General features: G+C 35.9%; 1 protein-coding gene across 1 annotated transcript in view; it reads right to left on the bottom strand.

The window, feature by feature from the left end:
- The window catches only part of LOC149803047 (serine/threonine-protein kinase SMG1-like), a 257,744-nt gene that overhangs the window by 118,860 nt on the left and 114,522 nt on the right, over positions 1-24,362 (bottom strand). Inside the window, exons 35-45 of the mRNA XM_089952603.1 lie at positions 23,465-23,777; positions 17,223-17,397; positions 14,319-14,538; positions 10,986-11,156; positions 8,148-8,279; positions 6,752-6,846; positions 5,248-5,346; positions 4,745-4,895; positions 3,946-4,041; positions 2,268-2,368; positions 377-530 (exon numbers count right to left, since the gene is read on the bottom strand). Coding sequence (XP_089808729.1) covers positions 377-530; positions 2,268-2,368; positions 3,946-4,041; positions 4,745-4,895; positions 5,248-5,346; positions 6,752-6,846; positions 8,148-8,279; positions 10,986-11,156; positions 14,319-14,538; positions 17,223-17,397; positions 23,465-23,777 — 1,707 coding nt within the window. The remainder of the gene's footprint in view (positions 1-376; positions 531-2,267; positions 2,369-3,945; positions 4,042-4,744; positions 4,896-5,247; positions 5,347-6,751; positions 6,847-8,147; positions 8,280-10,985; positions 11,157-14,318; positions 14,539-17,222; positions 17,398-23,464; positions 23,778-24,362) is intronic.

The raw sequence follows: 24,362 nt of genomic DNA on the forward strand, positions 1-24,362 counted from the left end.
TTAATTGAACAGTCAGTATTTTGTTTGCTGCAAACATCTAGTTTCCAACATTTCCCCTAGATTTATCATCTTCTTTGTATGACATGCTTATAAGATGACCACTACTAACATGCATGAATCAAATTTTTAGTAAAAAAATGTCATCTTATAAGTAAGTATAAATGGTATTGTTCACAATTTGATCATTTACTGATCATTCTAAATAATATTTCAAACCCTGGAAAACAGACTCATGTTTAACTATTTCAAGAGCAAACAAGGTCATTTAACCAAGAAAACCCCCCAAATCCCAATTAAACCTATCTGAGAATGAGAACTTCATGTGCCAACACATCTGACACAGAACCCATATTTTCAAAACATGGTACATGCTTACCTCCCCTGTGGCCAGGTCTACCAGCACATTATCCAGATGCCTGTCTCCCAGTCCTATGATATAACCAATCATGGACATGACAGCACTAGAACGACTGTAAGTCTGAGTCATACACCACCATTCATTGGGCCCAGTACTGGAACACCAAAGTTCCCTGCAAATGTTAATTTATTTAGACAATTATATACATACCAATCTACTAAATTATGCATGTGTGAAAACAAAAACAAACAAGAATATTTCATAAAATGGCTATTCATGGGAGTCAATTTTATATGTGGAGGAAAAGAATGCAGAATGGTAACCAGGTCATGAACTCCCGTCTTTATTACATACTTATACAGTGACTTGTATATTCTGTCAGCTGCACCTAAAATGACTGCTCTATCTGATTAAAATCAGATCTCCACTGTTCTATGTGAAGATTTGACAGCAACTGCTAAAGGGTCATTGACCTCTGAATTAGCTAAAGGAAATGCAGCTTTCAAAAGTATGAAAGTGAATCAAATCATCTGGCACACATTGATATGCTTTGGCCTGACTGCTCAGTCTCTCAAATGCAAAGATACAAATGTCATCTGATTGGCTAGTAGAATTAGCTATTATGATAATAACATAGGTCACTAAAATATGAACCATAAGCAGTCACTGTCAGATCTTCACCTAGGACAGTGGACATCGATTTCAATCAGATTGAACGACTATTTTTTATATTTTATTTTTGTCAATCTATCTTCTGCTATTAAAATTTAAACATTTGCAATCACTTGTGGGCAAACTTTTCATTTCAAGCACTTTCAAGGCCTTGGTATTGTTGTAGTAACACTCAAGCACTTTCTTCTATGATTTTCAATGAGCAAACCCTGTAAATAGGCAAGATATAGCAATTTATTTCCACTTAATTAGTGTGTGTGTGTGACTTGGATTTTTCACTGAGCTTTAACAATTTTTCAGTGATATTGCTACGATGTCTGCAGTGTGGCAGTTTATAGTGATGTCTAGCACTGGGGCATCATGCCGCAGACATGTAGCATGATGTCTCACCCAGTCACATTATCCTGATACCAGGCCGACCAGTCCTAACACTGACCTCTTAATGCTGAGTGCCAAGCGAGGCAGCTGTTAGTACCATTTCTGTAAGTCATTGGTATGACTCGGCTGGGGATCGAACCGATGACCTCCCGCATCCAAAGCTAGGTCACCAGAGCGGTTTCCACTTATTAGTGAATAACATATAACTGCAAATGTCATCAGAAAAAGCATATAGAGAAATATAATAAAATGTTAGGACATGATTCTCTAATAGTAAAACAGTAAAGAGACTTTTCCCAAGTGCTACTGTGAACTGGGTCTGGACCTGGCTCATGTTTTGGGAACAAGGGTCCCTGGTCACAATGAATTCCAAGAATCCACGATAATAATATCTCTCCTTCTTTTTGACTAATGAGTGCTGAAACCATCTCCAATATTCTGATACGATAGTAAGATTTTCAAGAAAGCCATTGTATCATGAATATTGGTGCAAGATTTGCACTACTTCATTTTATACCAAGACATTATTAGATGTCTTATGGTGAAAACCGCTTGATGAAATGACCATCCCTTTAGGATCTCAGTTTGGCACTAGAACTTGCGATGAATCTGTGTCAAGTTTCATGGTAATCCTCCAAGTAGTTTAGGCTGAGTGGTGATAACAAAGTTGTGGTAAGAGACAAACAATATACAACAGAACATTCTGTAATTTCTTCTATGATAAATATAGCTAAAAAAATGTGCAACTGTTATTACAATCTTCAGGAGTGAATTCCTTAAACTGTGATAAAAGCATAAGTACATCTATTCAATACTGATTTGGGTCTCAAAAAATCCTGCAAAGGCAATTTCTTCTTACTTGGCTAGTAGATCCGAAGGGGTCTCAGTTATAAGCTCCTCTAGAACTTTCCTCAACACGCTCAAAGGCCAGTCCTTTCTGTTGTCAAGATCCTTGATGCCCTTATAAAAGTAAAAAGGGAAGGTGAGGTGGTAAAAATTAATTATACCTTGACAACAAATAGGATCCTGATGAAAATAAAACTGAAATGGGTGTTGCAAATTTTGCAAGAAAAGACAACCGCTGTCTGTCGGAAATGGAGTAACTGCTGTATTTTTTCCAATGACTGAAAATTTATTTTTCAAATTAAAGCAAGGCCAGAACCTGCATGTCGAATCCATGCTGAAAGCACTTATGTGAAATAAATGATCCTGTGCCCCAAGGTTGAAATGATTAATTCAACATATGAAGAAAATCCAGCTGAGGAGGTTCAGGAAATAAAAGCAAATGAAAAAACTGAAACTAAAACCATCATGCAAGCTTTCTAGAACTGTGACACTGACCCCAAGGCCAATGGCAAGTGAGAATGCCAAAGGTCAATGGCAAGTGAGCATGCCATTGAATGAATTGTCTTAGTTTCATAATGCTTCATCCCAGGTATGAGGAGAATGCATCAAACGGTTTAAGAAATGAAAGTAACTAAAGCAATATCTTAACACAAATTTTCAATTGTAAGTTACTTTGACCCCAAGGTCACAGGGGCTAGCTTGAGTGTACAAAAACGGAATTGTCTTAGCATAATAATGATGCATCTAAAGCAAGAACAAAGTACATACAAAGGTCAAGAAAAAATAAGCAAATGAAAAAACTTTAAAAAATTTACTATGACTATGACCATGATTCCAATTTCAAAGGGACAAACCAGTGTTGTAGAATGAATTAGCATAACTTCATGCTGAATAATTAAAATATTGAACCAATTCCATCAAGGATTTAGGAAATACATGCAAATGGAAACTTTAACCCAAACCTAAGTGCACATTTTCTGTGACTAACCTAGAACCTAAGACATGACAAAGTCAATAATGTGTTAAAAGTGTACTGAAAACTATTCCCCCTCATCAACAACGAGTAGCAGAAAGAAAATCACACCAACATATAATATTTTAAGTAATTTAAAATGGTCTGGACTGGAGCTATGTAAAAAAAATGCATGTTTAAAAAAAGTTCAATGACCAATCATTCTTTTAAAATTTTAAAAGCCAGTGTTCGATTTAATATGCTTAACTTGAGGTTATACAGAGTAAACATGCTTAACCAGCCAGCAAATGAATTGCAGTTATATATATATATATATATATATATATATATATATATATATATATAACATAACAATACATTAGGAACAAAAACAACAAGTGATATATTGCTATACACAAGCATTGGTTGTCATATGGGTCTCAAAAAAGAGGGTTAGACTTAAAGTATGTTTTGTAAAGTGATTTTAATCACATACACTTTACAAAATATACAAAATAAGGAATCCAATTATGCTCAAATTCTACATTATTTACTCACCTAATATCTATGTTCAATTAGAAAACATTGCTCCCATTTAATGCACACCTTTTGTGCAACTGAAGCTCATTAGATATGTTCTTCTATAACAGACGAGGACACCTACTGCTTACAAATTTTTGTACTACTGGAATATCCTTTAAAAAATGTTTTCTTTTCTAAATTTCCAAAGCAAATATACCTTCTCTCTGAGCAGAGGGGTGAGCTTATTGTAGTAGATCTCGCTTGGCCGTGGAATGGTTGGCTGTGTTGTTGTTGTAGCATTAGTTCCTTGCATCTGTATAATTAAAAGATAAAAATGTAGAAGATACCAGACCCAGAGAATTACAAAGTCTTCATATGATCTGAGAAAGACATTACATACAGGATTTTATCAATAAATCCTTATCTTGATTTATGGTCAATCAGACTAAGTAAACCTACTAAATAAATAAGCAGCATAAAAGCAAAAAATTTAAATTGCCACAGGTCAGTATCTTTTGTATAATCCATAACAATGTACAGTGTATAATCGATAATATAAATCAGTGTATATAGTAATATCTTCCTTCTGATTCCTCCCCATCTAACACTCATTATCTACAGTAACTATTGGATGTTAAAATAAAACTTGCAAACACTTTAACCTAATAATGTTTGTGTGCTACCTCAATGCAAATATTAAATGAACTCCATGCTGCCAGTTGGATAAATTCTGGCTTACCAAGTATTTTCAAGGATTGCAAGTTAGTACAAGTTCAGATGTGCAGACTGAAAATAACAAACTGTATTTGCCTCTAAATCTTACAATTGTGTAAAAGTTCTGTTTGTTTTTTATTTGAATGCAAATTGCACTGGATGGATTACATATATGTTAGCCTTTTAATCTGAAATGTCCATGTATACAAACTAACATAATTTCTGATAACCACCTGCCCTTTTGAGCAAGTGATGTTGTTACAGGTTATTGGTAATCAAATGTAGACAAAATATGTTGATACCTTAAGCAGCTGTGCTGTGGCCTCACGCTGCTGCCATCTCTTGTACAGGCTAAATAGGGCAGTGGCACCATCTACCCACTGGATCAGGCCAGATCGTGGTCCAAGAGGAGTAACCGAATAATGGCGAGCTCTGTATAGCTGATGGCAGGATCTGTAACAGAGACAAGCCAGTAAAGTCACCGCTACTCATTTGTTACTGGTTACACAGTAATATATTTTGTGAACCTCCCAGGACCCCTAAATTATTTTCTTGTATCCATTATTGTTAATACATCTTTAACATGATTCTGCACCATCAAGAACGAGAATTCACTTCACCATAACCAGTTTTGTTCTATCTATGCAAGCACTTACAAACTATATCTATAAACTAGCAATATATTAGCTATACTCAGATTTACTTCATATCACTTGTAACTAGTTATTGCAAAATTCAAATCCTGTGTGTGGTGTAATGTGTGTGCAGATGTAGCTCTAGATATTACTGCTGCTAAAGAACTTACTTATTTGCACTTGCAAACATATTATTCACAATGTTCAGGAACTGCATTATCCTCTCATCCAAATGTAAATCCTCAAGACCTTTGAAAAGGTAAGGGTACCTGCAACCAGATATATACAGTTCTCATAAAACTATGCATAGATAATTATTATTTATAATCTCCAAGCAACCTGGCAGAAGAGATGCTAATGTTATTTAACTTACCTCATTACTTACTTCAGGAAGGCTACACTTAAACCATGTTACATACAAGTTTCATTAGGATTTTTCAATAATTGGAAAGAAAAATGCAAGTTCATTTTCTTTTCAGTTCCATTCCCTTGCAATGAAAACAAGGAGTTGATGCATAAATAGCATAAAATCAGCAAGTGTTCAAACACCGAAATTTATGATTACCATTTTGTACAGAATTACAAATTGTGTCCTTATAATTTAATAATACCAGTCTGCACAAATGTGCAGAACATTTTTCTTTTATAACCCTAATATTTCAATTTATGAACATGTTGTAATTTTAAATACTTCATTATCCTGTTGAAATTATGTAGTAATATTTCTCATCCTCTTAAAATAATGTACTGATAACATCAGCATAAGGCACTTCAAGTGATGTAAAAGGAAAACAAACATGAACAAAACATTATACTGTATGCCTGGTGTTTAATAATTCTCTGTGTGGGGCCTGCCTGACACCAGAGATCAATGGTGTCAATGACCAGCTATTTGGTGTTTCTTGTATTATGGCATAATTACTGCTAAAGGAAACTGGAGCAAACTGTCTTGCCAAAGGACACTCTATGGTAGCCAAACCAGGCTGATCTGACAATAGTAACTGAACCTGGTTTTCGGTCGCATTTCCAGCATGCTAATGGATGTTCCATTGTGTCACCTCCTAATGATCTGGAAACCTGATCAAGGTATGTGGTCTGAAACCTAACTAAGTGTTCAGACACTATTACTTTCATAATGGAATTACCATGGATATGACTGCTGCCCGTTAGATCTCAGAATATACAGGTTTCTTTATTAACCAAAGTGGAAACCATCCAGTTTAATGAAATATCTCATTCCAGAATGTTATTCTCTAAGATCAAGCTTTTCTTGGACCCACAATGACTGTGACTTTTGAATTTTTTTCTCCCCAAATTCAACAGGTCTCTTCATGACCTTAAGTACAAGTCCTCTTCAAACTTGGTACAAGTGATCAAGACTGAAGTTATTATGCAAAAACCTTTGATTTCAATGATGCAGTTCTTCCTTACCCTAAGTAAAAGCCATCCATAAAGTTTGTTAACTGTGGATGATGAAGAACTTGATTAACTGTGCAAAAACAAAATTGGTAACAAACTTCATCAATGCACAAAAATATACTCTGCCTTATGGCAGACATATATATATATACATACATACCTACCTACATACATATTGATATAAAAGCAGCTTCCTGAATTTAAAACAGCACCAATATTATATAAGAATAATAATTACATGAAGAATTGCTTTACCTTTTTCCATCAGACCCCTTGAAAACCAGCTTCTTTGGTTTTGTCTTCGTAGGAAGTATTTGGACTGTATTTGACACTGACTCAACGGTAACCACCTATTTAAAAGACATATATAGATTCTTAAAAAATATTAAATATGCACTGAATGTTGTGTGCATATACTTCATGTTTAACTCTTGTACTGTACTGCTACCCACCTTTGCACAATACTTGCATCCCCAAGAGTGGTTGCATAAATCAAATTCATGTAACTTAAAAGTTCTGGTTACGAAGCCTTTCATTTTCAATGAAAAATAATTCAATTAACTTTAAATGCCCTAAATTTTTGCTGTTTACTAATCAAACATTTGTTGTTTTATACTGATAATTGTGTTTTCTTTAAATTTTGCTGAAAAAGTTACTTCAAAAAATAATGAAATCACATTAAAACAAACTTTGCATAAGCCACAATTTGACATTTTAGTGTCATACAGTGGTCCCCTCTTTAACAGCTGACCCTCTGATCATGGCCACCAGCTTTATATGGTCAGAATCTCATGGCACAAAGTTTATGTTCAAAAGCACCCCTCATAAATGGCACCCCTCTAATGTGGCCAGCAGATTGCATATTACTGTACAAAATGTCAAATTTACCCTTCTTGAGCATAATGGTTGTTTACAAATAGAACTCTCACATTTTGTTAATTTTTCATTTAAAAATTAAATACACCTTTCACACTATAGTTATTACTCATATCTGTGTGAACCGCTGAGGTGGCTTTATAAGAGTGGGACCACACAAGTAAAGTCAAAATTCAAAGAATCCTTGACTGACTTTAGAAGTGGATCTAAATCGTTTAACTATGCTCCTAAGAAGTTAAAACTTTCAACAACAAATGTATTATTAGATATGATCAGCTTGCATTTTAAAAACTATAAATGTATTAACCAAAAATAACCCACCATTGCAGAGCCCGAACAGAAACTCAACACCAATTTAAACAGATGGACATATATTTGTGGTAAAGTGTGCAAAAATGATGACCTGACACTAATTCAACACAAACCAGATTTATATTTAAAATGTTACAAACATGGAAAGTGGCCAGCACAAGTAATATGGCCAGCACAAGTAATATGTTTCTAAGCTTCTACATAATTCATTTTTTTAACAAAAGGAGGTCAGGAAGCTTACCACTGGAGTGATTCAAAATGAGGTAAGAAATACTCTTGATAATTTTTTAGGTCATATCTTGTGTCAACCCAGAGGTTAAATGTATAGGAGACCTACTTAATTTTAAAAACATAGGGCAATCACTTCACAACACTCTCAATGATGGAACAATAATGGATATATAAATGGAATATTAATTTTCTGGCCCAAGACAAGTGAAAATAGGTTCGGTTTTATTTTTACCTGCCCACTAGTGCCCAGTCCTGGCATGGCAATGACTGTATTCCTGAGAGCCTCCAGTTTAGGACTGATGCTGTCCATCCTTAGAATCAGACTGCTTCTTTTCTGCGCTCTCTGTTGTAGGCTTACATGGATCTAAAATTATTGAAATGATATCTTTATCATGCATTCTGTAAACAAAAGTATATTAAATCCTTTATGTTTTACAAGCAGAACTGACAGTCAATAGTGGAGCCAGTTCAATTTCATTTTAAAGCCAGTATATGCATTATGTAGTCACTAAGTATGCTTAGAAACCTTGCATTTGACAGCCAACTGTGGAAAGCTGTGGGCCTTTCAGCTGGACAAGGATATTGTTCTTCCAAGGATCTGAACTTATGAAAAATGCCAATGAAGTAAACCAAAACAAAATTATCCAACAGATTGAAACCATGCAACATACACAGTGCAAGTTAGCCATACCCATATAGTACTGCAAAAATATTCTATTATGGGGACCAGGAAGGGGTATGTTGTTGTTGTTGTTGTTGTGGGGTTTAACGCCATTTTTCAGCACGATAGGCTATACATGGCGGCCAGTATTAATGGTGGAGGAAGAACCCGGAAAACCCCGGAAAGAACCACCGACCCACGAGAAGCTACTGGCAGGCTTTCTCACATGCCCACATTGGCTGAATCTTAGACTCGAACCGCCGCAGACAGAGGTGAGATGGCAGTGATCCGTAACGAAGAGGAAGGGGTATGAGGCTTGTTGCTAAATACAGCGACCAAAGGTCTGTGTCATGGGGGGGGGGAACCATCCCTTTACATTGTCCAGCAAAGTCTTGGCCCTTACAAATCCTGTAAGAAAATTCCTTAATCATAACAGTGAGAAGCAACAAGACATTTGGTTGAGAGTTAGCCCCAGAAAGTTTCTCAAAACTGTAAAGATTTTTAGAGTCACCACAGCCTGAAGGTCTGGGACATATGTCACTAAGTAAAGGATTGTAAAACATGCTTACTTCTATGTTCAGCAATGTCCCAGACCTCATCTGACCATATGCTGCAAAAGGGAAAACTAAATACCTACCTGAACTCAAAGAAAAAAAAATTATCAACAAAATTAGTAAGTTAACACCCTTGTGAATCTAAATACAAGCAAGTACAAAAATATGTATCAGAACAAATTGAGAATAACTCTTAAGAACTCAATTTGAACAGAAACGTTCTTGAAAAGGGGTAAGTACACATGATGAAAGCAATGCACATACAAAAACATAAGTCAGATCACTACGTTAACACACAAAGCAAATGTGAGTCTTCTTTAATGTAAATAAAGCAGCTGCAATGTAAGCAACCAGAAAAAGAACAAAAGACAGTGTGTATGGGCAAGATATCTGAGGGTTGGACCAGGGGCATCCTGGTATTCCTGAACCTTCTCGTTCACCCTATGGGAATATAAATTCTTATCAAACGATCAGGGTAATTTCCATAAAGAAATGAGCTAGCAATGCAACAGCAACAAGTAACAATAGTCTAAAGCTGATACACATTTTCATGAGTGTAAATTCATGCCTGAAAAAGATAAGAGCTGCTGCTATCAAAAACTGCATGAATGCCAGATGACAGGTTTAAGTCTACATTGTGCTGGGTCAAGTGCTGACAACTACTGATTCAGCTTCACATAAGACTCTATTAGTTGATTTTGTTATCATTTTCATTTTGGGTATTTGAAAGTGACTATGTTGCACTAAGATGAAGTTCCATAGTCAATTAAAAAATACAGTAAAATGGGGCTTTTTGATCTAATCTCATTCTTTTTTACAAATCCCCGAAAAATTGGTGTTCAATACATGCAAGTGTTCAAAAGATACGGCTTCTAATTAAGACTGAACTCAATGAGAGTGTTGTTTTAGGTGATGAAACAGTCTGAAAATCTAACTCAGTAACAGCTCACAATCAAATTAAGCTGACATCGCAAAAATTTCAAGCTGCCTATCAAATTTTTAAAATCCGATCGTAAGTATGAGTGTTACCATAGATCTAACTGCAAACTGCACAGACCCAGTTCTGCTATTGCATAATGTGTCAGCAAATCTGGATCTATGTAATTTGTAAAGAGTAATATAGACCTTGACCTGCCAGTGCATTATTCAATGGCAAATTAGGGTCCATGCTGTTTGCAATGGGACTCAACTTGTAAGCAAGTATATACAGTACTGTTCAGAAACATATGGGTAGGTCATATAATCAGGAGCATAACTCTGCAAACCGGTGATATATAAGGCTGAATATCAAATTCTGCTCAAGTTCTATCACTGTCAAGCTGTATACCAAATCTGGCTGAAGAACTGCAAGAATTACTGTGAGAAAATTTAAGTGAATGGGTCAAACAAAGGGCTGTAACTTTGCTAAATAAGGACTGAGTGTGGATAATCAAACCCAGGCAAAGACTCATGAATATTAAGCTGTCTACTGGTTGAAATCCATTCATTAATAAGTTATTTTGTGGAAATGAAAGTGTGTGGGTCTGACAACAAAGTGCCATAACTCAGCTACACAATGATGTAGAGTGCTGACACTCAAAACTCAGCTAAGGTCTCGTGAATATTAAACTGCATACCAAATTAAGTTCAAATGCACAAACTCCATAGTCACTTTGCAGAAAGAAAAAAAGTGATGGATAAGGCATGAATGGCTGCAAGGACGGAAAGATGGACAGACAAAAGGATGGATAAGATTAAAGGTCAAACTTAAAAAGTGAACAGTGCAGTGGACTTATCAGTTAACTAGCAATCTTTCATCTATGAGTTAAGGGATGACAAAATCTTTTTGGAATGTTTACAATAAATGCTTTGCTACCTGTTTGAATGGATGCCAGCTGGCATGAGGATGTCCTGGGTTGAAAGGCTTCTTGAGTTTCTCCAGGGCATTCTTGATCAACTCTCCATATGTATCCTGGAACCATTTCTCATGAGGAGTCTCAGGAGGTTGGCTTGTTATTTCAGCAAGCTTCTCCATTGTGTACACAGTCTGAAATGAGAAGCATATCTCATCCATGTGACAAAGCAAACATTCCACCTGGTGATCATTGCTTTTCTGGTGGGAGTCTGATTGAATGTGGTTGAATTGGTCTCTGCATGATGGCTTTATGAGGCTAAAATGTGATCAGAGGCATTCTGACACTATAATTTGCAACATAACTTATGTGTATTATTAGCAGGTCAATCATGAAATGTAAAATAGAATACGGTGGATAAACTTATTTTCATGTGTACCTTTCTAAATTATGTAATCTGGTAACAAAACATACAGACATGTCTACCCCAGAAAAAGTTTTTGAGGGATGCCACCACCAAAAAATGAGGACAGATCATAAAAATGAGGAACACATGTTAGCAACAATAAACCTAATACATTCTTTAAAACATCACTAAATATTTTTAATGCACGTTTACAAAATGTATTTTTATATAAAATCCAGTACACACCTATTTACAATATATATAAGTATACAAAATTCAAGTCTACGACTACTCAGTTCATCTTAAGTGACCTGCATCAAGCATTTTTCAGGTCCTGCAGCTCAAGGAATGTCATGAACTTTGTTCTGTATCAGACTGAATATTTCTTCGCCTGTTGCTGAGCCTACACAAACTGGGATTGAGAGAATGTCTGATGTTAATGATGATAATACTGGACTGACAGTTCTGATAACAAGAGAAAAGATCTTTAAGTTTCCTTGATTATTGCTTCATCTGTATAAACAATGAATGGGCAATTCCCCATTCTTTCAGCTAATTTTAATGTAGTATTGGCTGCTATATCTTTCACAATAGCAATTCCTTCTGATCTACCACTCTAAAAATGTTTAGCAATGTCAGAGTCACTAAACATAACTTTAAAAGCCTTTAAAATGTAAGAAGTGTGCTATGAGCAGGTTGAAAGTGAAATGTGTCTGCGTATATTGAACATGTCTCTGGACTTTATTGAAAATTCACAATTACAGATAATGCAGAAAGCGTTTGCATTTTTTCCTGGCTTTACAAATTCATACTCATCTGTGTTTTCTTTATGAAAACATTTTATCAATATCCAATAGTTTTTTAGAAGCCATGAATTTTTTGTCCAGTATTAAAACAATCTCTTGAAAAAAGAATTCAAAAGAATACTCTGTGAATGTAGTTTTACAGAGTAGAACACAAGACATGTTTGCAGTGGCTATTTAAACCAACATGCATGTGCAGAGTTAATAATTTCCTGTTCATAGATCGATGATTGTATATTTTATGACATGCAGTTTTTTTATCCCCACTTTTGCATATTTTCAATGCTAAAAGCATATTTGCAGGACGCTAAGGAAAATCTGGGCATTTTGTGAGACTAATATGCAAAATAAGGGACAGTAAGCATGTCTGAAACTTATATAAATCTAATTGTATGTTTAGTTTTAATCCAATACTTGTAAAATTATAATAATATATAAAACATGGAAAAAAATATGTTTTGTGCTTGGGTGTTTTCTAAATAAGCTATTATCCACTGAAACTAATCCACAGACATGAGACCAGTGCATAACCAGGCACAGATTTTGTATTTGTCATAATGTCGGTGTTCAATAAAATATTTAAGAGAAAGGTTTTTACCATTTTCTACTTTAAAGGTTCAGCTATCCTTGAAATATCTCTATAACTTCAATTATTTTCTGTATAGGCCAGAAATATATTTTAAACAAATATTTGTTATATCTGTGTCCTAATGAAATGAACAGAACAGCACGGTTCTCTCAAATTTTGACAATTTGACTCTAGCATGTTGTGGCTTGTTACAATTTCTGAAAATGGTATTAGTCTCTATCTTCTTATCATCTAAGAATTTAGTGCATGTATAAAAATTTGTATATAACCAGGCCTGACAATTATTTTGGTGAAGAAATGTTGATTTCTGAAAACAAACAAAATCTATGGTAATTACTTCCAGAAACAATGAAATTGTTAAACAAACTTTTCAAAATAAAGCCCGTACAATTCACAATGTGAGAAATAATTATCTTAAACATTGTACTCACAGCCATGATAAGAGAACCAAGAAACATTTGCAATATCACCAAGGTAACGTTTTGCAATGGGTATATGTATCTGGCAGCCATAGCTCAATTTTACCATGCACATCTTGACATTTACATAATAAATTAATTGAAATTTTATATATCATCAAAACACCCACAACTGCCATAGAAAGTTTTTATTTACACCATCAGTATCAATTGTTATTTATTGTTTTTCAAAACTGCAAGAAACTGAACCAAGACAGAATTCAAGTAAACATCTGTGCCCTTTCTTTTGTTCATTTTGCTGCCCTACTCATATAGAAGTAGCAAATGGCCTGCTGAGCTGGCAGAATGCACTTCAAGGAAATTATTTACCATGTCTTTTTTAAAGATCTAAAGGACACGCTAAGGGGATTCTGTTCTTTTAAAAATCAATCCTTTTTCAATCAATCTTTAAATTCAAAGTGCACTCCATGAATAAAAGTAAATTTTCACTGTTTCCTCTGTTCCCTTAAAAGATTAGAGTGGTCAGCAGCGAGACAAGGAAATCTGTTTCGTGGTTATATGTCTTGTTTTTTTCAAGCTGAGTTCCAAGAAAAGGAAATACAACACACTAGGAATACCTTTTGTTAACCTCAATTTTGATTTTAAGTCAGCCCCATGTATTTTATAATTGTGGAATTATTTCCAATAATTACCTATCACAATGTATTATTCTGGCAATTTATATGACTTGTCTAATTTCTGATCTTATCAATGGTGTTGATACGAGCATATGATGAAAAGAAAATGTTTTCAACATAAAAATTATTCTTAATATACAAGAACTAGAAAATAAGTAAAAGTATCATGGAGTGGAGAGCATCTATGTTCCTTCCTAAATGCATAATAAATATGGCACAAAACAGTAAATTGAAAACATCAGTCAGAAGCTACTATTAATATACCCCCTCATGTCTACAAACTGGTTTCATAATGTAAAGAGCCCTTAAGCAGGTTGTGATTGCTAATTAAATTTAACACAATAGTTAAAAATATATTCTACTGCTTTAAATATGGCCTTATGTTTCTCTTGTAAGATGGATCAATTCTTCTGGGGATTGTAACTGCTAAACATGAAAAAATATGTCAAAACTACATCCTACCGTCTTAAATATGGTTTTGTGTTTTTCTCGGATGATGGTTGTCTTCTCCTCTTTACTAAGAGAGATGTTGGTGTTGACCTTCTTGATCTCGTTTTCGAGTTGTGAGATGCGTCGCATGACATCCTGGTGTTGCTGATTGAGGGTGCCTAGCCACAGCTCATCCCACAACAGTGTGATCCGTCTTAGCTCCTGAATCAACTGCTTCACATCTGAGATCATTCTGTAGGAAACCAAAAATCAATCATATTGGTGGGAACATTAAGATCATCCTAAATCAAGAACAAGAACAAACAAGGTATGTTGTCATGGCTTTAATGCCATTTTTCAGCACATGATAGGCTATATGTGATGGTTCAAGCTTTCCACAAGCTTTGGTCAAGGTATGTAATCTGGAATTAAAGTTATAATGCAAAATTATTTTTATTCTTTCACAGTGACCTTACCTTTGACCACAAAATCAATATGTTTCTTTCTTACCAAAAGCCTAACCCATCCACACATGTTGGTGGTGGTTTATGGTAAAAAAAACGTTTGGGGCAGAAACCAGTTTTCATTTTTTCAGCCAGTGACCTCAACCTTTGCCTAAAAACCCAAATACCAATAGGTTTCTTCCTTATCCCATATACAAACTATCCATAATGTTTAGTCCAGGTCTGTGATGCAAAACTAATATTATTATGCAGAAAATATATTTCTTCTTTCATAAAAGACCTTTTTCTTTGACCTTTTAGATCCCTAATTTGATGGCTTTTCATTACCCCATGTGCAAGCCATGAACAACTTTGGTCCATGTTAATGATATAAAACTAATGTTTTTGCTAGGAAACCATTTTTCTTCTTTTAGTGTTTATGGCCTTGGACCTTTTTACCTCTCAATAGAATTTTTCCTTTAACGAAAGTGCAAACCATCCATCCAGAAACAAAATTGGGATTTGAATGACAGGCATACAGACAGACATCATAACATAATACACTGTCTTAAAGTAGACATGAAAAAAATGAAAAGGTGCTGCAACGAGTTGAAAATCTCATCTAGTCATGCCTTAAAATTTCATTCGTCTTCTTCAATACTTCATAGTTTTTGTATAATTGTACTAACTAGGTTCTGTTGTAAAAAAAGCCCAAGTGCAAAATATTTGGGGAAAGAAATTATCTGCTGTAATGACCAGACAATCTAATCAGATCCTTTACATATGCATACAAATATCCTAGCAAAATTGCATTTGTCAACATTTGAGTGGGATATTTTTTTAATCTTGGGACAGATGGATGTAGATACGTATGTACAAATGCCCCCAAAACAGTGGGGGCATAATAGATTTACTTTCATAACATTTTCAAAGCTGACAGACAGCCTTCAAAATGTTCAAGCAATCATTTCCAATTAAGAATTTTGTTTCCAGAGTTAAGACTGAATGTTGTTAATACACATTAAATCAGAAATGCAACACAGAAAGTGGTAGAAAAAAAATAATTCAGAACCATAAGGGTTCCATGAAATATTATCATCTGCAAACAACATTGTGTTCTATGTTGTATGGCCTTCTCAAATAATGGCACAAAAATAAACACTGCTGATGTTTATGCTACTGTTGCCACCAGAAAAAGTATGCTTATATTGCATACTTGCCAACCCCTAGAGGTATATGTATAACCCAAGTAACAAAATGGCATAATCTGAACATAAAAAGTGTTGTTGTTGTTGTTGTTGTTGTGGGGTTTAATGCCATTTTTCAGCACATGATAGGCTATGCATGGCAGCCAGTATTAATGGTGGAGGAAGAACCTGGTAAAACCCCGGGAAGAACCAACGACCCACGAGAAGCTACTGGCATAAAAAGTGTAATCTATTACATGCCATAATTACAATAAAACTGAATGAAAATTGGACATTTAGTCTTGCTACTAACCAGGATCTTGCCAAAGAATAAACTCTTGTGACAACTGAGCAAAATCCATGTGGATTACAAACACAAAACATACTATAGTCTGATAATACAAACCCATTTGTTTGTACCCCCCAGCCAATTTAAATAATGGAAACTTTTAATGTGATAAAAAGTGCAAGGAACTTAGTCAATTAAATCATTGATTTATAGTTTCTAACCTGACTCTGAGTAGAGTGGCCCTAACACCGGCATCTTATGCGCGTTTCATGCTTAACGGAAGTTTTCAGTGTAATAGACAGACATGCTCGGATCCATTTCCAGTTTCTGGACAAGTCCATTTTCAGCAAAGGGGTGTATCATGAATACAGATGTACATACATAAGTCGTCTGCTTCCGATATTTACAATGTCGAATCAAGCAAAGGAAAATTTTGACAACTACAAATTTGCTTTGCATGTGGATTTAACAAGCAGTTTAATTTCTATGTCCACGTATGCAGAGCGATATAATTCCAAACTCTCAACATTACGTAATTTACGCAATTATTCAGCAGTTGCCGAACAGGATGAACTACAACATGGCACCGTGTTAGTATGGAAAGTCCATTAAGCATGAAATGGTGCAGGGGATGCCAGCATTAGTGCCATTCTGGTCAGAGTCAGGTTAGAAATCATAAATCAATGATTTAATTGACTTAGTTCTGTGCACTTTTTATCACATTAAACGTTCTCATTTTTGAAATCGTTAGGAGGGTACAAACAAACAGGGATGTGGAGTCAGACTATAATAAGTTATTTATATACTTTACTAGCTTTATCTGGTCTATATGTCTAACTTTCACCAAATGACCATAAAGTAAAGTCTACTTTTTTTTAATGTACCAGAAAGTCCAATTCCATATACAGGCAAGCATAAAACAGAATTAGGCAAAAAAAAGCATAATGGTAAAGTAAGAAGTATGATAGCTGGCAATTATCTCTCTGCTAACACGTGCAGAAAAAAGCATGGCACTTACCTGGGATTGTTACTGGCAAGGGTCTCGACAATGACTGTAAGACAGTTCTGCAACATTCTCTGGCTGGACTCGTCCATTATATCCCCCTCCTCCTCTTCTTCCTGGGAGGGTGGGTCATCTCCCTCCTCACCATCAACATAAGTACTACTGTCTACCAGATAGTTGTTCAACATACCTAGAACATACAACCACATCAGCTTGATAGTGATGAATCATCAAAGCCAAGATAAACAAGTGTACTAGTTATCATAACAGTATGCATGTATGTATATATGTATGCATGCATGTATGTACGTATATATGTGGGAAATTATTATTATATATTTAAATTAGAATCCCTTGAAGTGACTGATGCTCTACTGGTCAAAAAGAATTTCCTGAAATACATTAAGTTTGTTTCTTGTCCTCTAATTCTTTTAAACTGCTGAGTACTGAAACCATATCTGTAATTCTTGAGAAACTCATGTATACCAAATTGGGTTATTAACAGTGAACATGATTGCCTCAATATAAAGATATATAAATAAGTTTGATTAATTCTGTAATTATTTGGGAGGAGGAGTATGGGGGAAAAAATTGGGAGTAAAATGTATTTCTTCAATAATATTTACCTGCTTATAATATATTAGTACTACATCCACCACCTCACAAATCCAGCCTTGCCAAGTCTAAGTGGAAGTCACAAGAATTATCTCCCTTTGGAGAGGGGATTGGTGCTAAATTCCATCCATTCTTCAATTACAACTAAAGCAGGCTTGTATGCTGTCAGGTTTAAAAATGCAATTGTAGGAAGCTAGTGAGTGTATCCATATCATGGCAGATTAAGTATTATCAAAGGATCTTACTTTACTTTAAAAACAGTTTTCTTCAAGTATCCAATTATAATAATAAGTTCAGAGGTGGAGGGAGTTAAAGCCCCTTACAATGAAGAAGCTTTAATCTCTATATGCTATGTACAGGAAGCAGATTCAAATCTTATTAAGAAATATGGGCTAGGGTTAGCATATAGATATGCCTTGACACTGCTTGTTGGGAAATTTCCACATTCCAAATCTGTTAAAGGTCAGGCTGCATCATTTTGAAGCTCCAGAACACCCCAGAAATGTAGCCTGTTGTGCTGCTGCTATAGGTCCAATCATTATACTGAACCATTTGGGATGAAAGGTATTTGGAGGTAAAAGCTAGAGAATTTGTGTGTCCTCCACCTCACTGCTTGGATGATGGGAAACAGTTATGCTTGAATACTAACGGTGATTGCCCTATCCTCATGAGTTAATATGCACAAGAAATTCATTTGGTTATGGATTAGTTCTTTAAATGCCAAGTAAATATCCCATTGTACCCAGGTCAATAAAGCTTGAATTGAGATAACATCCATTCCTTCTTCCAGTGGAAGCAATAAACAAGATCTTCCTCTTCAGCATAGCTAAGTTCGCATTAAAGCCCTTATGGAATCAATAGCAACTCCACCTGACAAAATGCTTGCTAAGACGGGACCCCACACATCATGAAACTCGTTTTATCCAGTGAGCAAAGTTTCAATCAACATTGGGAAAAGAAAATCATCTGCAATGGTCTAATAAACATAATGAGATCTACTGCCATAGTGAGGCAGCCCAACAGGGTTTTTAAAAGAACACAGACCATCAATATGATTTTCAAGGCATGTTCCTAAGAAAGACAGACCCAGAGTTTTTAATTCCAAACTCAAGTGGATAAAATGATGAGATGTGACAATATCAAGACAAAAAAATAAAAGGTAGAGCAGAAGTTATACAAGGAATTTAATGTCTTCATATAGAATACAACTTCCCTAGTGCTTCTGAAGCATAACATTCAGGAAGGTTAAGTCATGGAAATGGCACTGGCTTCGAAGTGTGACACAATTCTGTCCGTAATTGTCATGAAGACCAAGAGATTGATGTTCAAACCAAACATAAGTGCCATGACCTGCTATATCACTGAATGTGAACCTCTGGAATTTCCTGAAGACTTGTGCATTGGAATATGGAGTTAGGCATCCTGAAGATATAAACTGATTGCACAAACTTCCTTTTGGATAGCAGAGAACCAGCCTCAGTGTCTCCTGTCCGAACAATGGTGCACATAAGAAAAGGTCGAAGGAGCTTAGCTCTAAGGCAGGATGAAATGTATTACAGTTCTTGTAGGAGAAAAGGATTTGAAGTACTCTTTCCCCATTTGGCATGCCCGGGGTGTGGTAGGTGGGGATCCTTAATGTTTCTCTGGTCTATAATCTGACTTAAAGCTGAGCAAGAGGACATTCTGCCATTGAAAGGTTTTTTGCCTCTTCTGTGGCTTGTTTCTGAACTTCCTCTATGCAATCATGGAAGAGCAAAGACTGTCATCTCAATATAGCTTTATAGTGTTTGTCAAGGGAGGCAGATATGGAAAGAAATGCACCTTTCCTGCAAGCTGTACATTCACTTACACTGCCATGGCACTAGCAAGGATGTATTGTGCTGCTCTGTTCAAAAACATGTGCCACTGAAGATATTACTCACTAGCATGACCAGTGAAGTTATCAACTGACAAGACTTGGCTGTACTAACATATAATGATAGGTATCATGTGAAGCATTGATCCTACATCAGTTGGAATGTGGTTCAAAAGTCATATATGCCCTACAGAAAGCCTTGTCAACATCTGATGAAAGTTGTCATACGCATCCTCTCTGAATATGATCAGAATGATTATGGAAGATGGCACTTGTGAGATTCTTAATTTACACAATGTGGTGCAGGTGCACGGATGCCGAAGCTGAGAAGGGCAGTGAACTGAACTGGGAATCTGGCCGAGATATGATACTGTTATCTTCAGACATTCCTAGAGTGAAACAGCAATTGGTCAGATGTGGCACCAAACATCAAGGATTTGAACACTGTCATAGATTATGCCTGGCTGTGATGGAGTCTAAGTCAGTACTAGAGCTGTCCAGTGTCAGTCTGCAATACTTCTGAGAGGCTAATACTGGATAGAGACCATTTTGTTCTGTAATGACTGTGCTGGTCAGAAATGGTGCTGAGACTAGTAATTCTGGATGTTAGAAGCTTTTACATGAATTTAGGACTAGGTATATCATAAAAATAGATAAATTTGCCCAGAACCCCAATCAAGGTTGATGATATATCAGTTGATTGAATGCAACTAAAATCTGATGTGAAAGTATGATACTAGCTATACTGGAAAGGATGACCATAACCAGCACTGGAATGTGTTGGTATGCCTATCACTAGTCCAGATGGGCCATTATACCAAGATTGTACTGACCCCTTGAAGTACCTAGTGGCTAGCTATGTATGTTAAGCCCATGATGAGTGTGTGATTTAGATTTTTAACATAGCTTTAACAATTTTTCACTCATATCGCTACGATGTCTGCAGTGTGACAGTTTATAGTGATGTGTAGCACTTGGGCATCATACCACAGACATGTAGCATGATGTCCCACCCAGACACATTATCCTAACACCAGGATGACCAGTCCTAACACTAACCTCTTAATGCTGAGCGCCAAGCGAGGCAGCTGTTTGTATGAAGCCCATGATGATGTAACCTTCTTAATTTTGTACTGAACCAGCGAGCCCTCTACCTTCGAGATTTTTGCTGATTGGAAGCAGTAAGAAAACTGTGGCAGTAGAGGCAATACCAAGTCCACATCTTTGATGCTGTGTTTTCTTGTTCTTTCACCTGCCTTATTTATTTGTTTGGCAAATACAATCAGTCATACATTGTGCATCTGCCAGAGGTATGACCTGAACTGTACCCAATACAATTAAGAGGGTATTATGGCTATCTTCTGCCAGTTTAAAATGTTTGCTGAGGCCATCAAGGCATTAGAAATTGTTTAGTGCACATCCTATTAATAACCTTGGCAACCCGTGGACTCTCATGCAATGCTGCTATCTGATTCCTCAACCAGTCGAAGAATCACCAGAAATGCCAGGTCTATCAAAGATGAAGTAATGATCATGTTTCACACAAACCTGGAGGTGGCATGTACAACATTTTTATCCAAGCTCAGACATGTGGGGTGGGGATTTCACACACTGGGCTGCCTAATACAATGTCTTCTGTTAGCTTCAAGTCATCTTTGGAGAAATGACTGACAATGGGGCAAAACTTCATCCCATGGCCAGCAACTGCATTGTAGCCTTTTGCACAAGTCAATTCATCTGCTACTCTATCAATGCCTGTGAAGAATGTATGTCTGGCATCTCTATAACTCCTTTCTCAAGATGTCTTGATGTAATGGTTGCCATTGGCAGTGTTCACATCACTTTTAGTGGAGCATGGAGATGGAAAGAGAAGGGATAGAAAGATACATCATGACGTCCCTCCCTACACTGGTCACAAACATTTTTTGGTACAGATTGGGCACATTGTAAATAGCATACAGACAGGTTAAACTTTAAAAAAATTAGGAAAACTCTGACATCTTTCCAAAGGAGGCTTCCAGGAGACTGGAATTCTTATTCCCCCAAAACATATTTAAGTTTTTAAACACTGCATGCGAAAACTTCTGCATCCCAAACAATGTAAAATGATGGACTTTCTGAAACAATATAATGGTATGAAAATCTATTGATGTCACATACATGTGCCTACAAACACACAAAACAAAATTTCATTTCTCTACTTCATGTAGTCTTTTTTTAAAATACGGTAACATGGTTTTTGTAAATAAAAAAAGGTCTAAATCCAAAAATCTGTTTTTAAAAAGTGAAATAAATGATTAAAATGGCATTAAAATGTAATCTAGGCATCTATATATGAACACAAACTCTCACTAAAAATGTAATTCATCTACTTTAAGTTGGTTTCTTTGTTGTTTAATCAAGCTCTATAGGTTTGTGACAAAGAGTTCAAAAGCATGTTTTAAAAAAAGGACTGAAAAAGTTCAGTCACCAGAGCATATCAGACCCACTGATGCTATCTAAATATCAAATATGCTTTGGTTTGGTTCAAAAGTTTTTTTAGCTGTCTTGCTTTTGTGACTGAAGGACAGACAGCACAAAGCCAGTCTCCCTCCCTATGAGGAATGGGACATAATTTCATTAGTATTAACCTAAAAATATTGAGGCAAAAAATAAAATGTGTTTCCCAACCATTCCAATTTTTCAATGCCAACCATAACATTTCCCCCACCCCACACCCTGGGGTAAAAAAAAAAAAAACAAAATTAAAAAAATTTAAATTATTTAAAAATTCCATATAATTAATTTTTGCATATAACTGAGCCAGTTTAGCCCAGTACTTTAAGTGCCTGGTACGTTTTATTGTTGTTGTTGTTGTAGGATTTAATGCCATTTTTCAGCACATGATAGGCTATACATGGCGGCCAGTATTAATGGTGGAGGAAGAACCCAGGAAACCCCTGGAAAGAACCACCGACCCACAAGAAGCTACTGGCAAGCTTTCTCACATATCTGCATTAGCAGAATCCGAGACTCAAACCCACACAGACAGAGGTGAGATGGCAGTGATCCGTAACGAAGAGGGCTTTAGACCACTCGGCCACTTGGGGCCCCAGTACATTATATATAATAGCCATTATAAAATATAACACCAGCTATGTATCTACCCTGATTTTCAAATCAGTGCAATAGGAAACACATTTTTTAAGTGGCCTTATATACCCATGAACCTTGTTTATCCACAATCTGTGGGGAAGCCATGAAACATTAGGATAAACTAATTTTGATTCGCTAAACCTGCATGTTCTTGAAACATAATACATATTGTCATGTGGTTCTAATAGTTATCTGGATGGGTTTTAAACAAGAATTTCACAGCATACATTGTTTCACCTGCACTGCTGGTGCATTATGTAGAAGTTTCAATGAGAAACAGAGCTAATGGCAAAAGCCTAACTATGCTGTGATAAACAGTACTCATCATTTCATCACTGTATATATAACAGTGTAAGAGAAACTGCAAATGCAAAGACATTCCACTGTTGCTTGAACCAACAACAATAACAATCTTGCTGAACAAGTGATACCTAACCCTCATGTAACCTTGCAGGTGAGACAATAACTTTTCTACCGTATATAACAAAAATATTAATTAACTGCAATGAATAAGTAAATACATCAAATTTTATGTTTTTCTACTCAGTCCTGCTTTTTACTGCACTTGTTAGATTGGTAAAAACTGAAGTCAAGTTACACTCATATTTGTGTGTACTTTCAAACTGGTAACAACTGTTTCAGGTTTTTGTACCTGATTGTTCTTGGTCCTTGCTGTCTACTTTTGTAGTTGACATCCCCACTACTGCTGGGTATACAATAAGGTGTGGTGCATCCTCTGCCACTCTGCAGAGCAGGTCAGATATGCTCTGTCTGACATAAAATTCTGGATGGCTTAGTCGAGAAAAAAGCTGTGGGATGATCCCTTTCCACGGGGCTGTTGGTGTGACAGCCAGTCCATGCTCTAGAACATTTCTCAGCTCCCATGCATGTTTTACAAGAAGTCGCAAGATACGCAGTGTTGCAATCACGTTGCAGTCCTCATTAGAGCTGATTTCAGTTTGGATCTGAATTACAAAAATCAAAACGTCAAGAATTAGCATGTTTAATACCGATGGTGCACTTTAAGATACTGTAGTATCATTTATTTTCGTTTGGCTCAATTTTTGTGGTTTTGAAAAAAAAAGGCATTTTTGTGGATACTTAAATTCGTGGTTTTGCCTGTCAAAGTTTGCATATTAGTAGGTATTTAATTTCATAATTACCTTTACAAATACCCAAAATAAAGAATACAAAAGAATAAAACTATGCCGACACAAACGACGGTCATATTAATGTTTAAAACAATACTACCACCTGTATGAGCACAAATCAAAGACCTGGTAAGTTCAATACTTACATCTTGTTTTCAAACAAGTGAATAACATCAGCTGAATCCAACGCAGCCAACAACACTAAAACAATACTTCCATCTCTATGAGCACAAATAAAACACCTGTCAAGAGTAATCACTTTTGCCAACTTTTGTTTGAGTGCTCAACATCAAAGGAAGCAGATGCAGCAAACAACACTTGGCCAATCAGTTATTAAAGTACATATGAATGATCTCTTACTTAAACCACTGTCCATCAAGTTGCACCATCAGTACTTAC

Source organism: Sinohyriopsis cumingii, chromosome 3 (genome assembly GCF_028554795.1).
Source record: "Sinohyriopsis cumingii isolate HCF-2022 chromosome 3, ASM2855479v2, whole genome shotgun sequence".
In the NCBI taxonomy this organism is placed as follows: Eukaryota; Metazoa; Mollusca; class Bivalvia; order Unionida; family Unionidae; genus Sinohyriopsis; species Sinohyriopsis cumingii.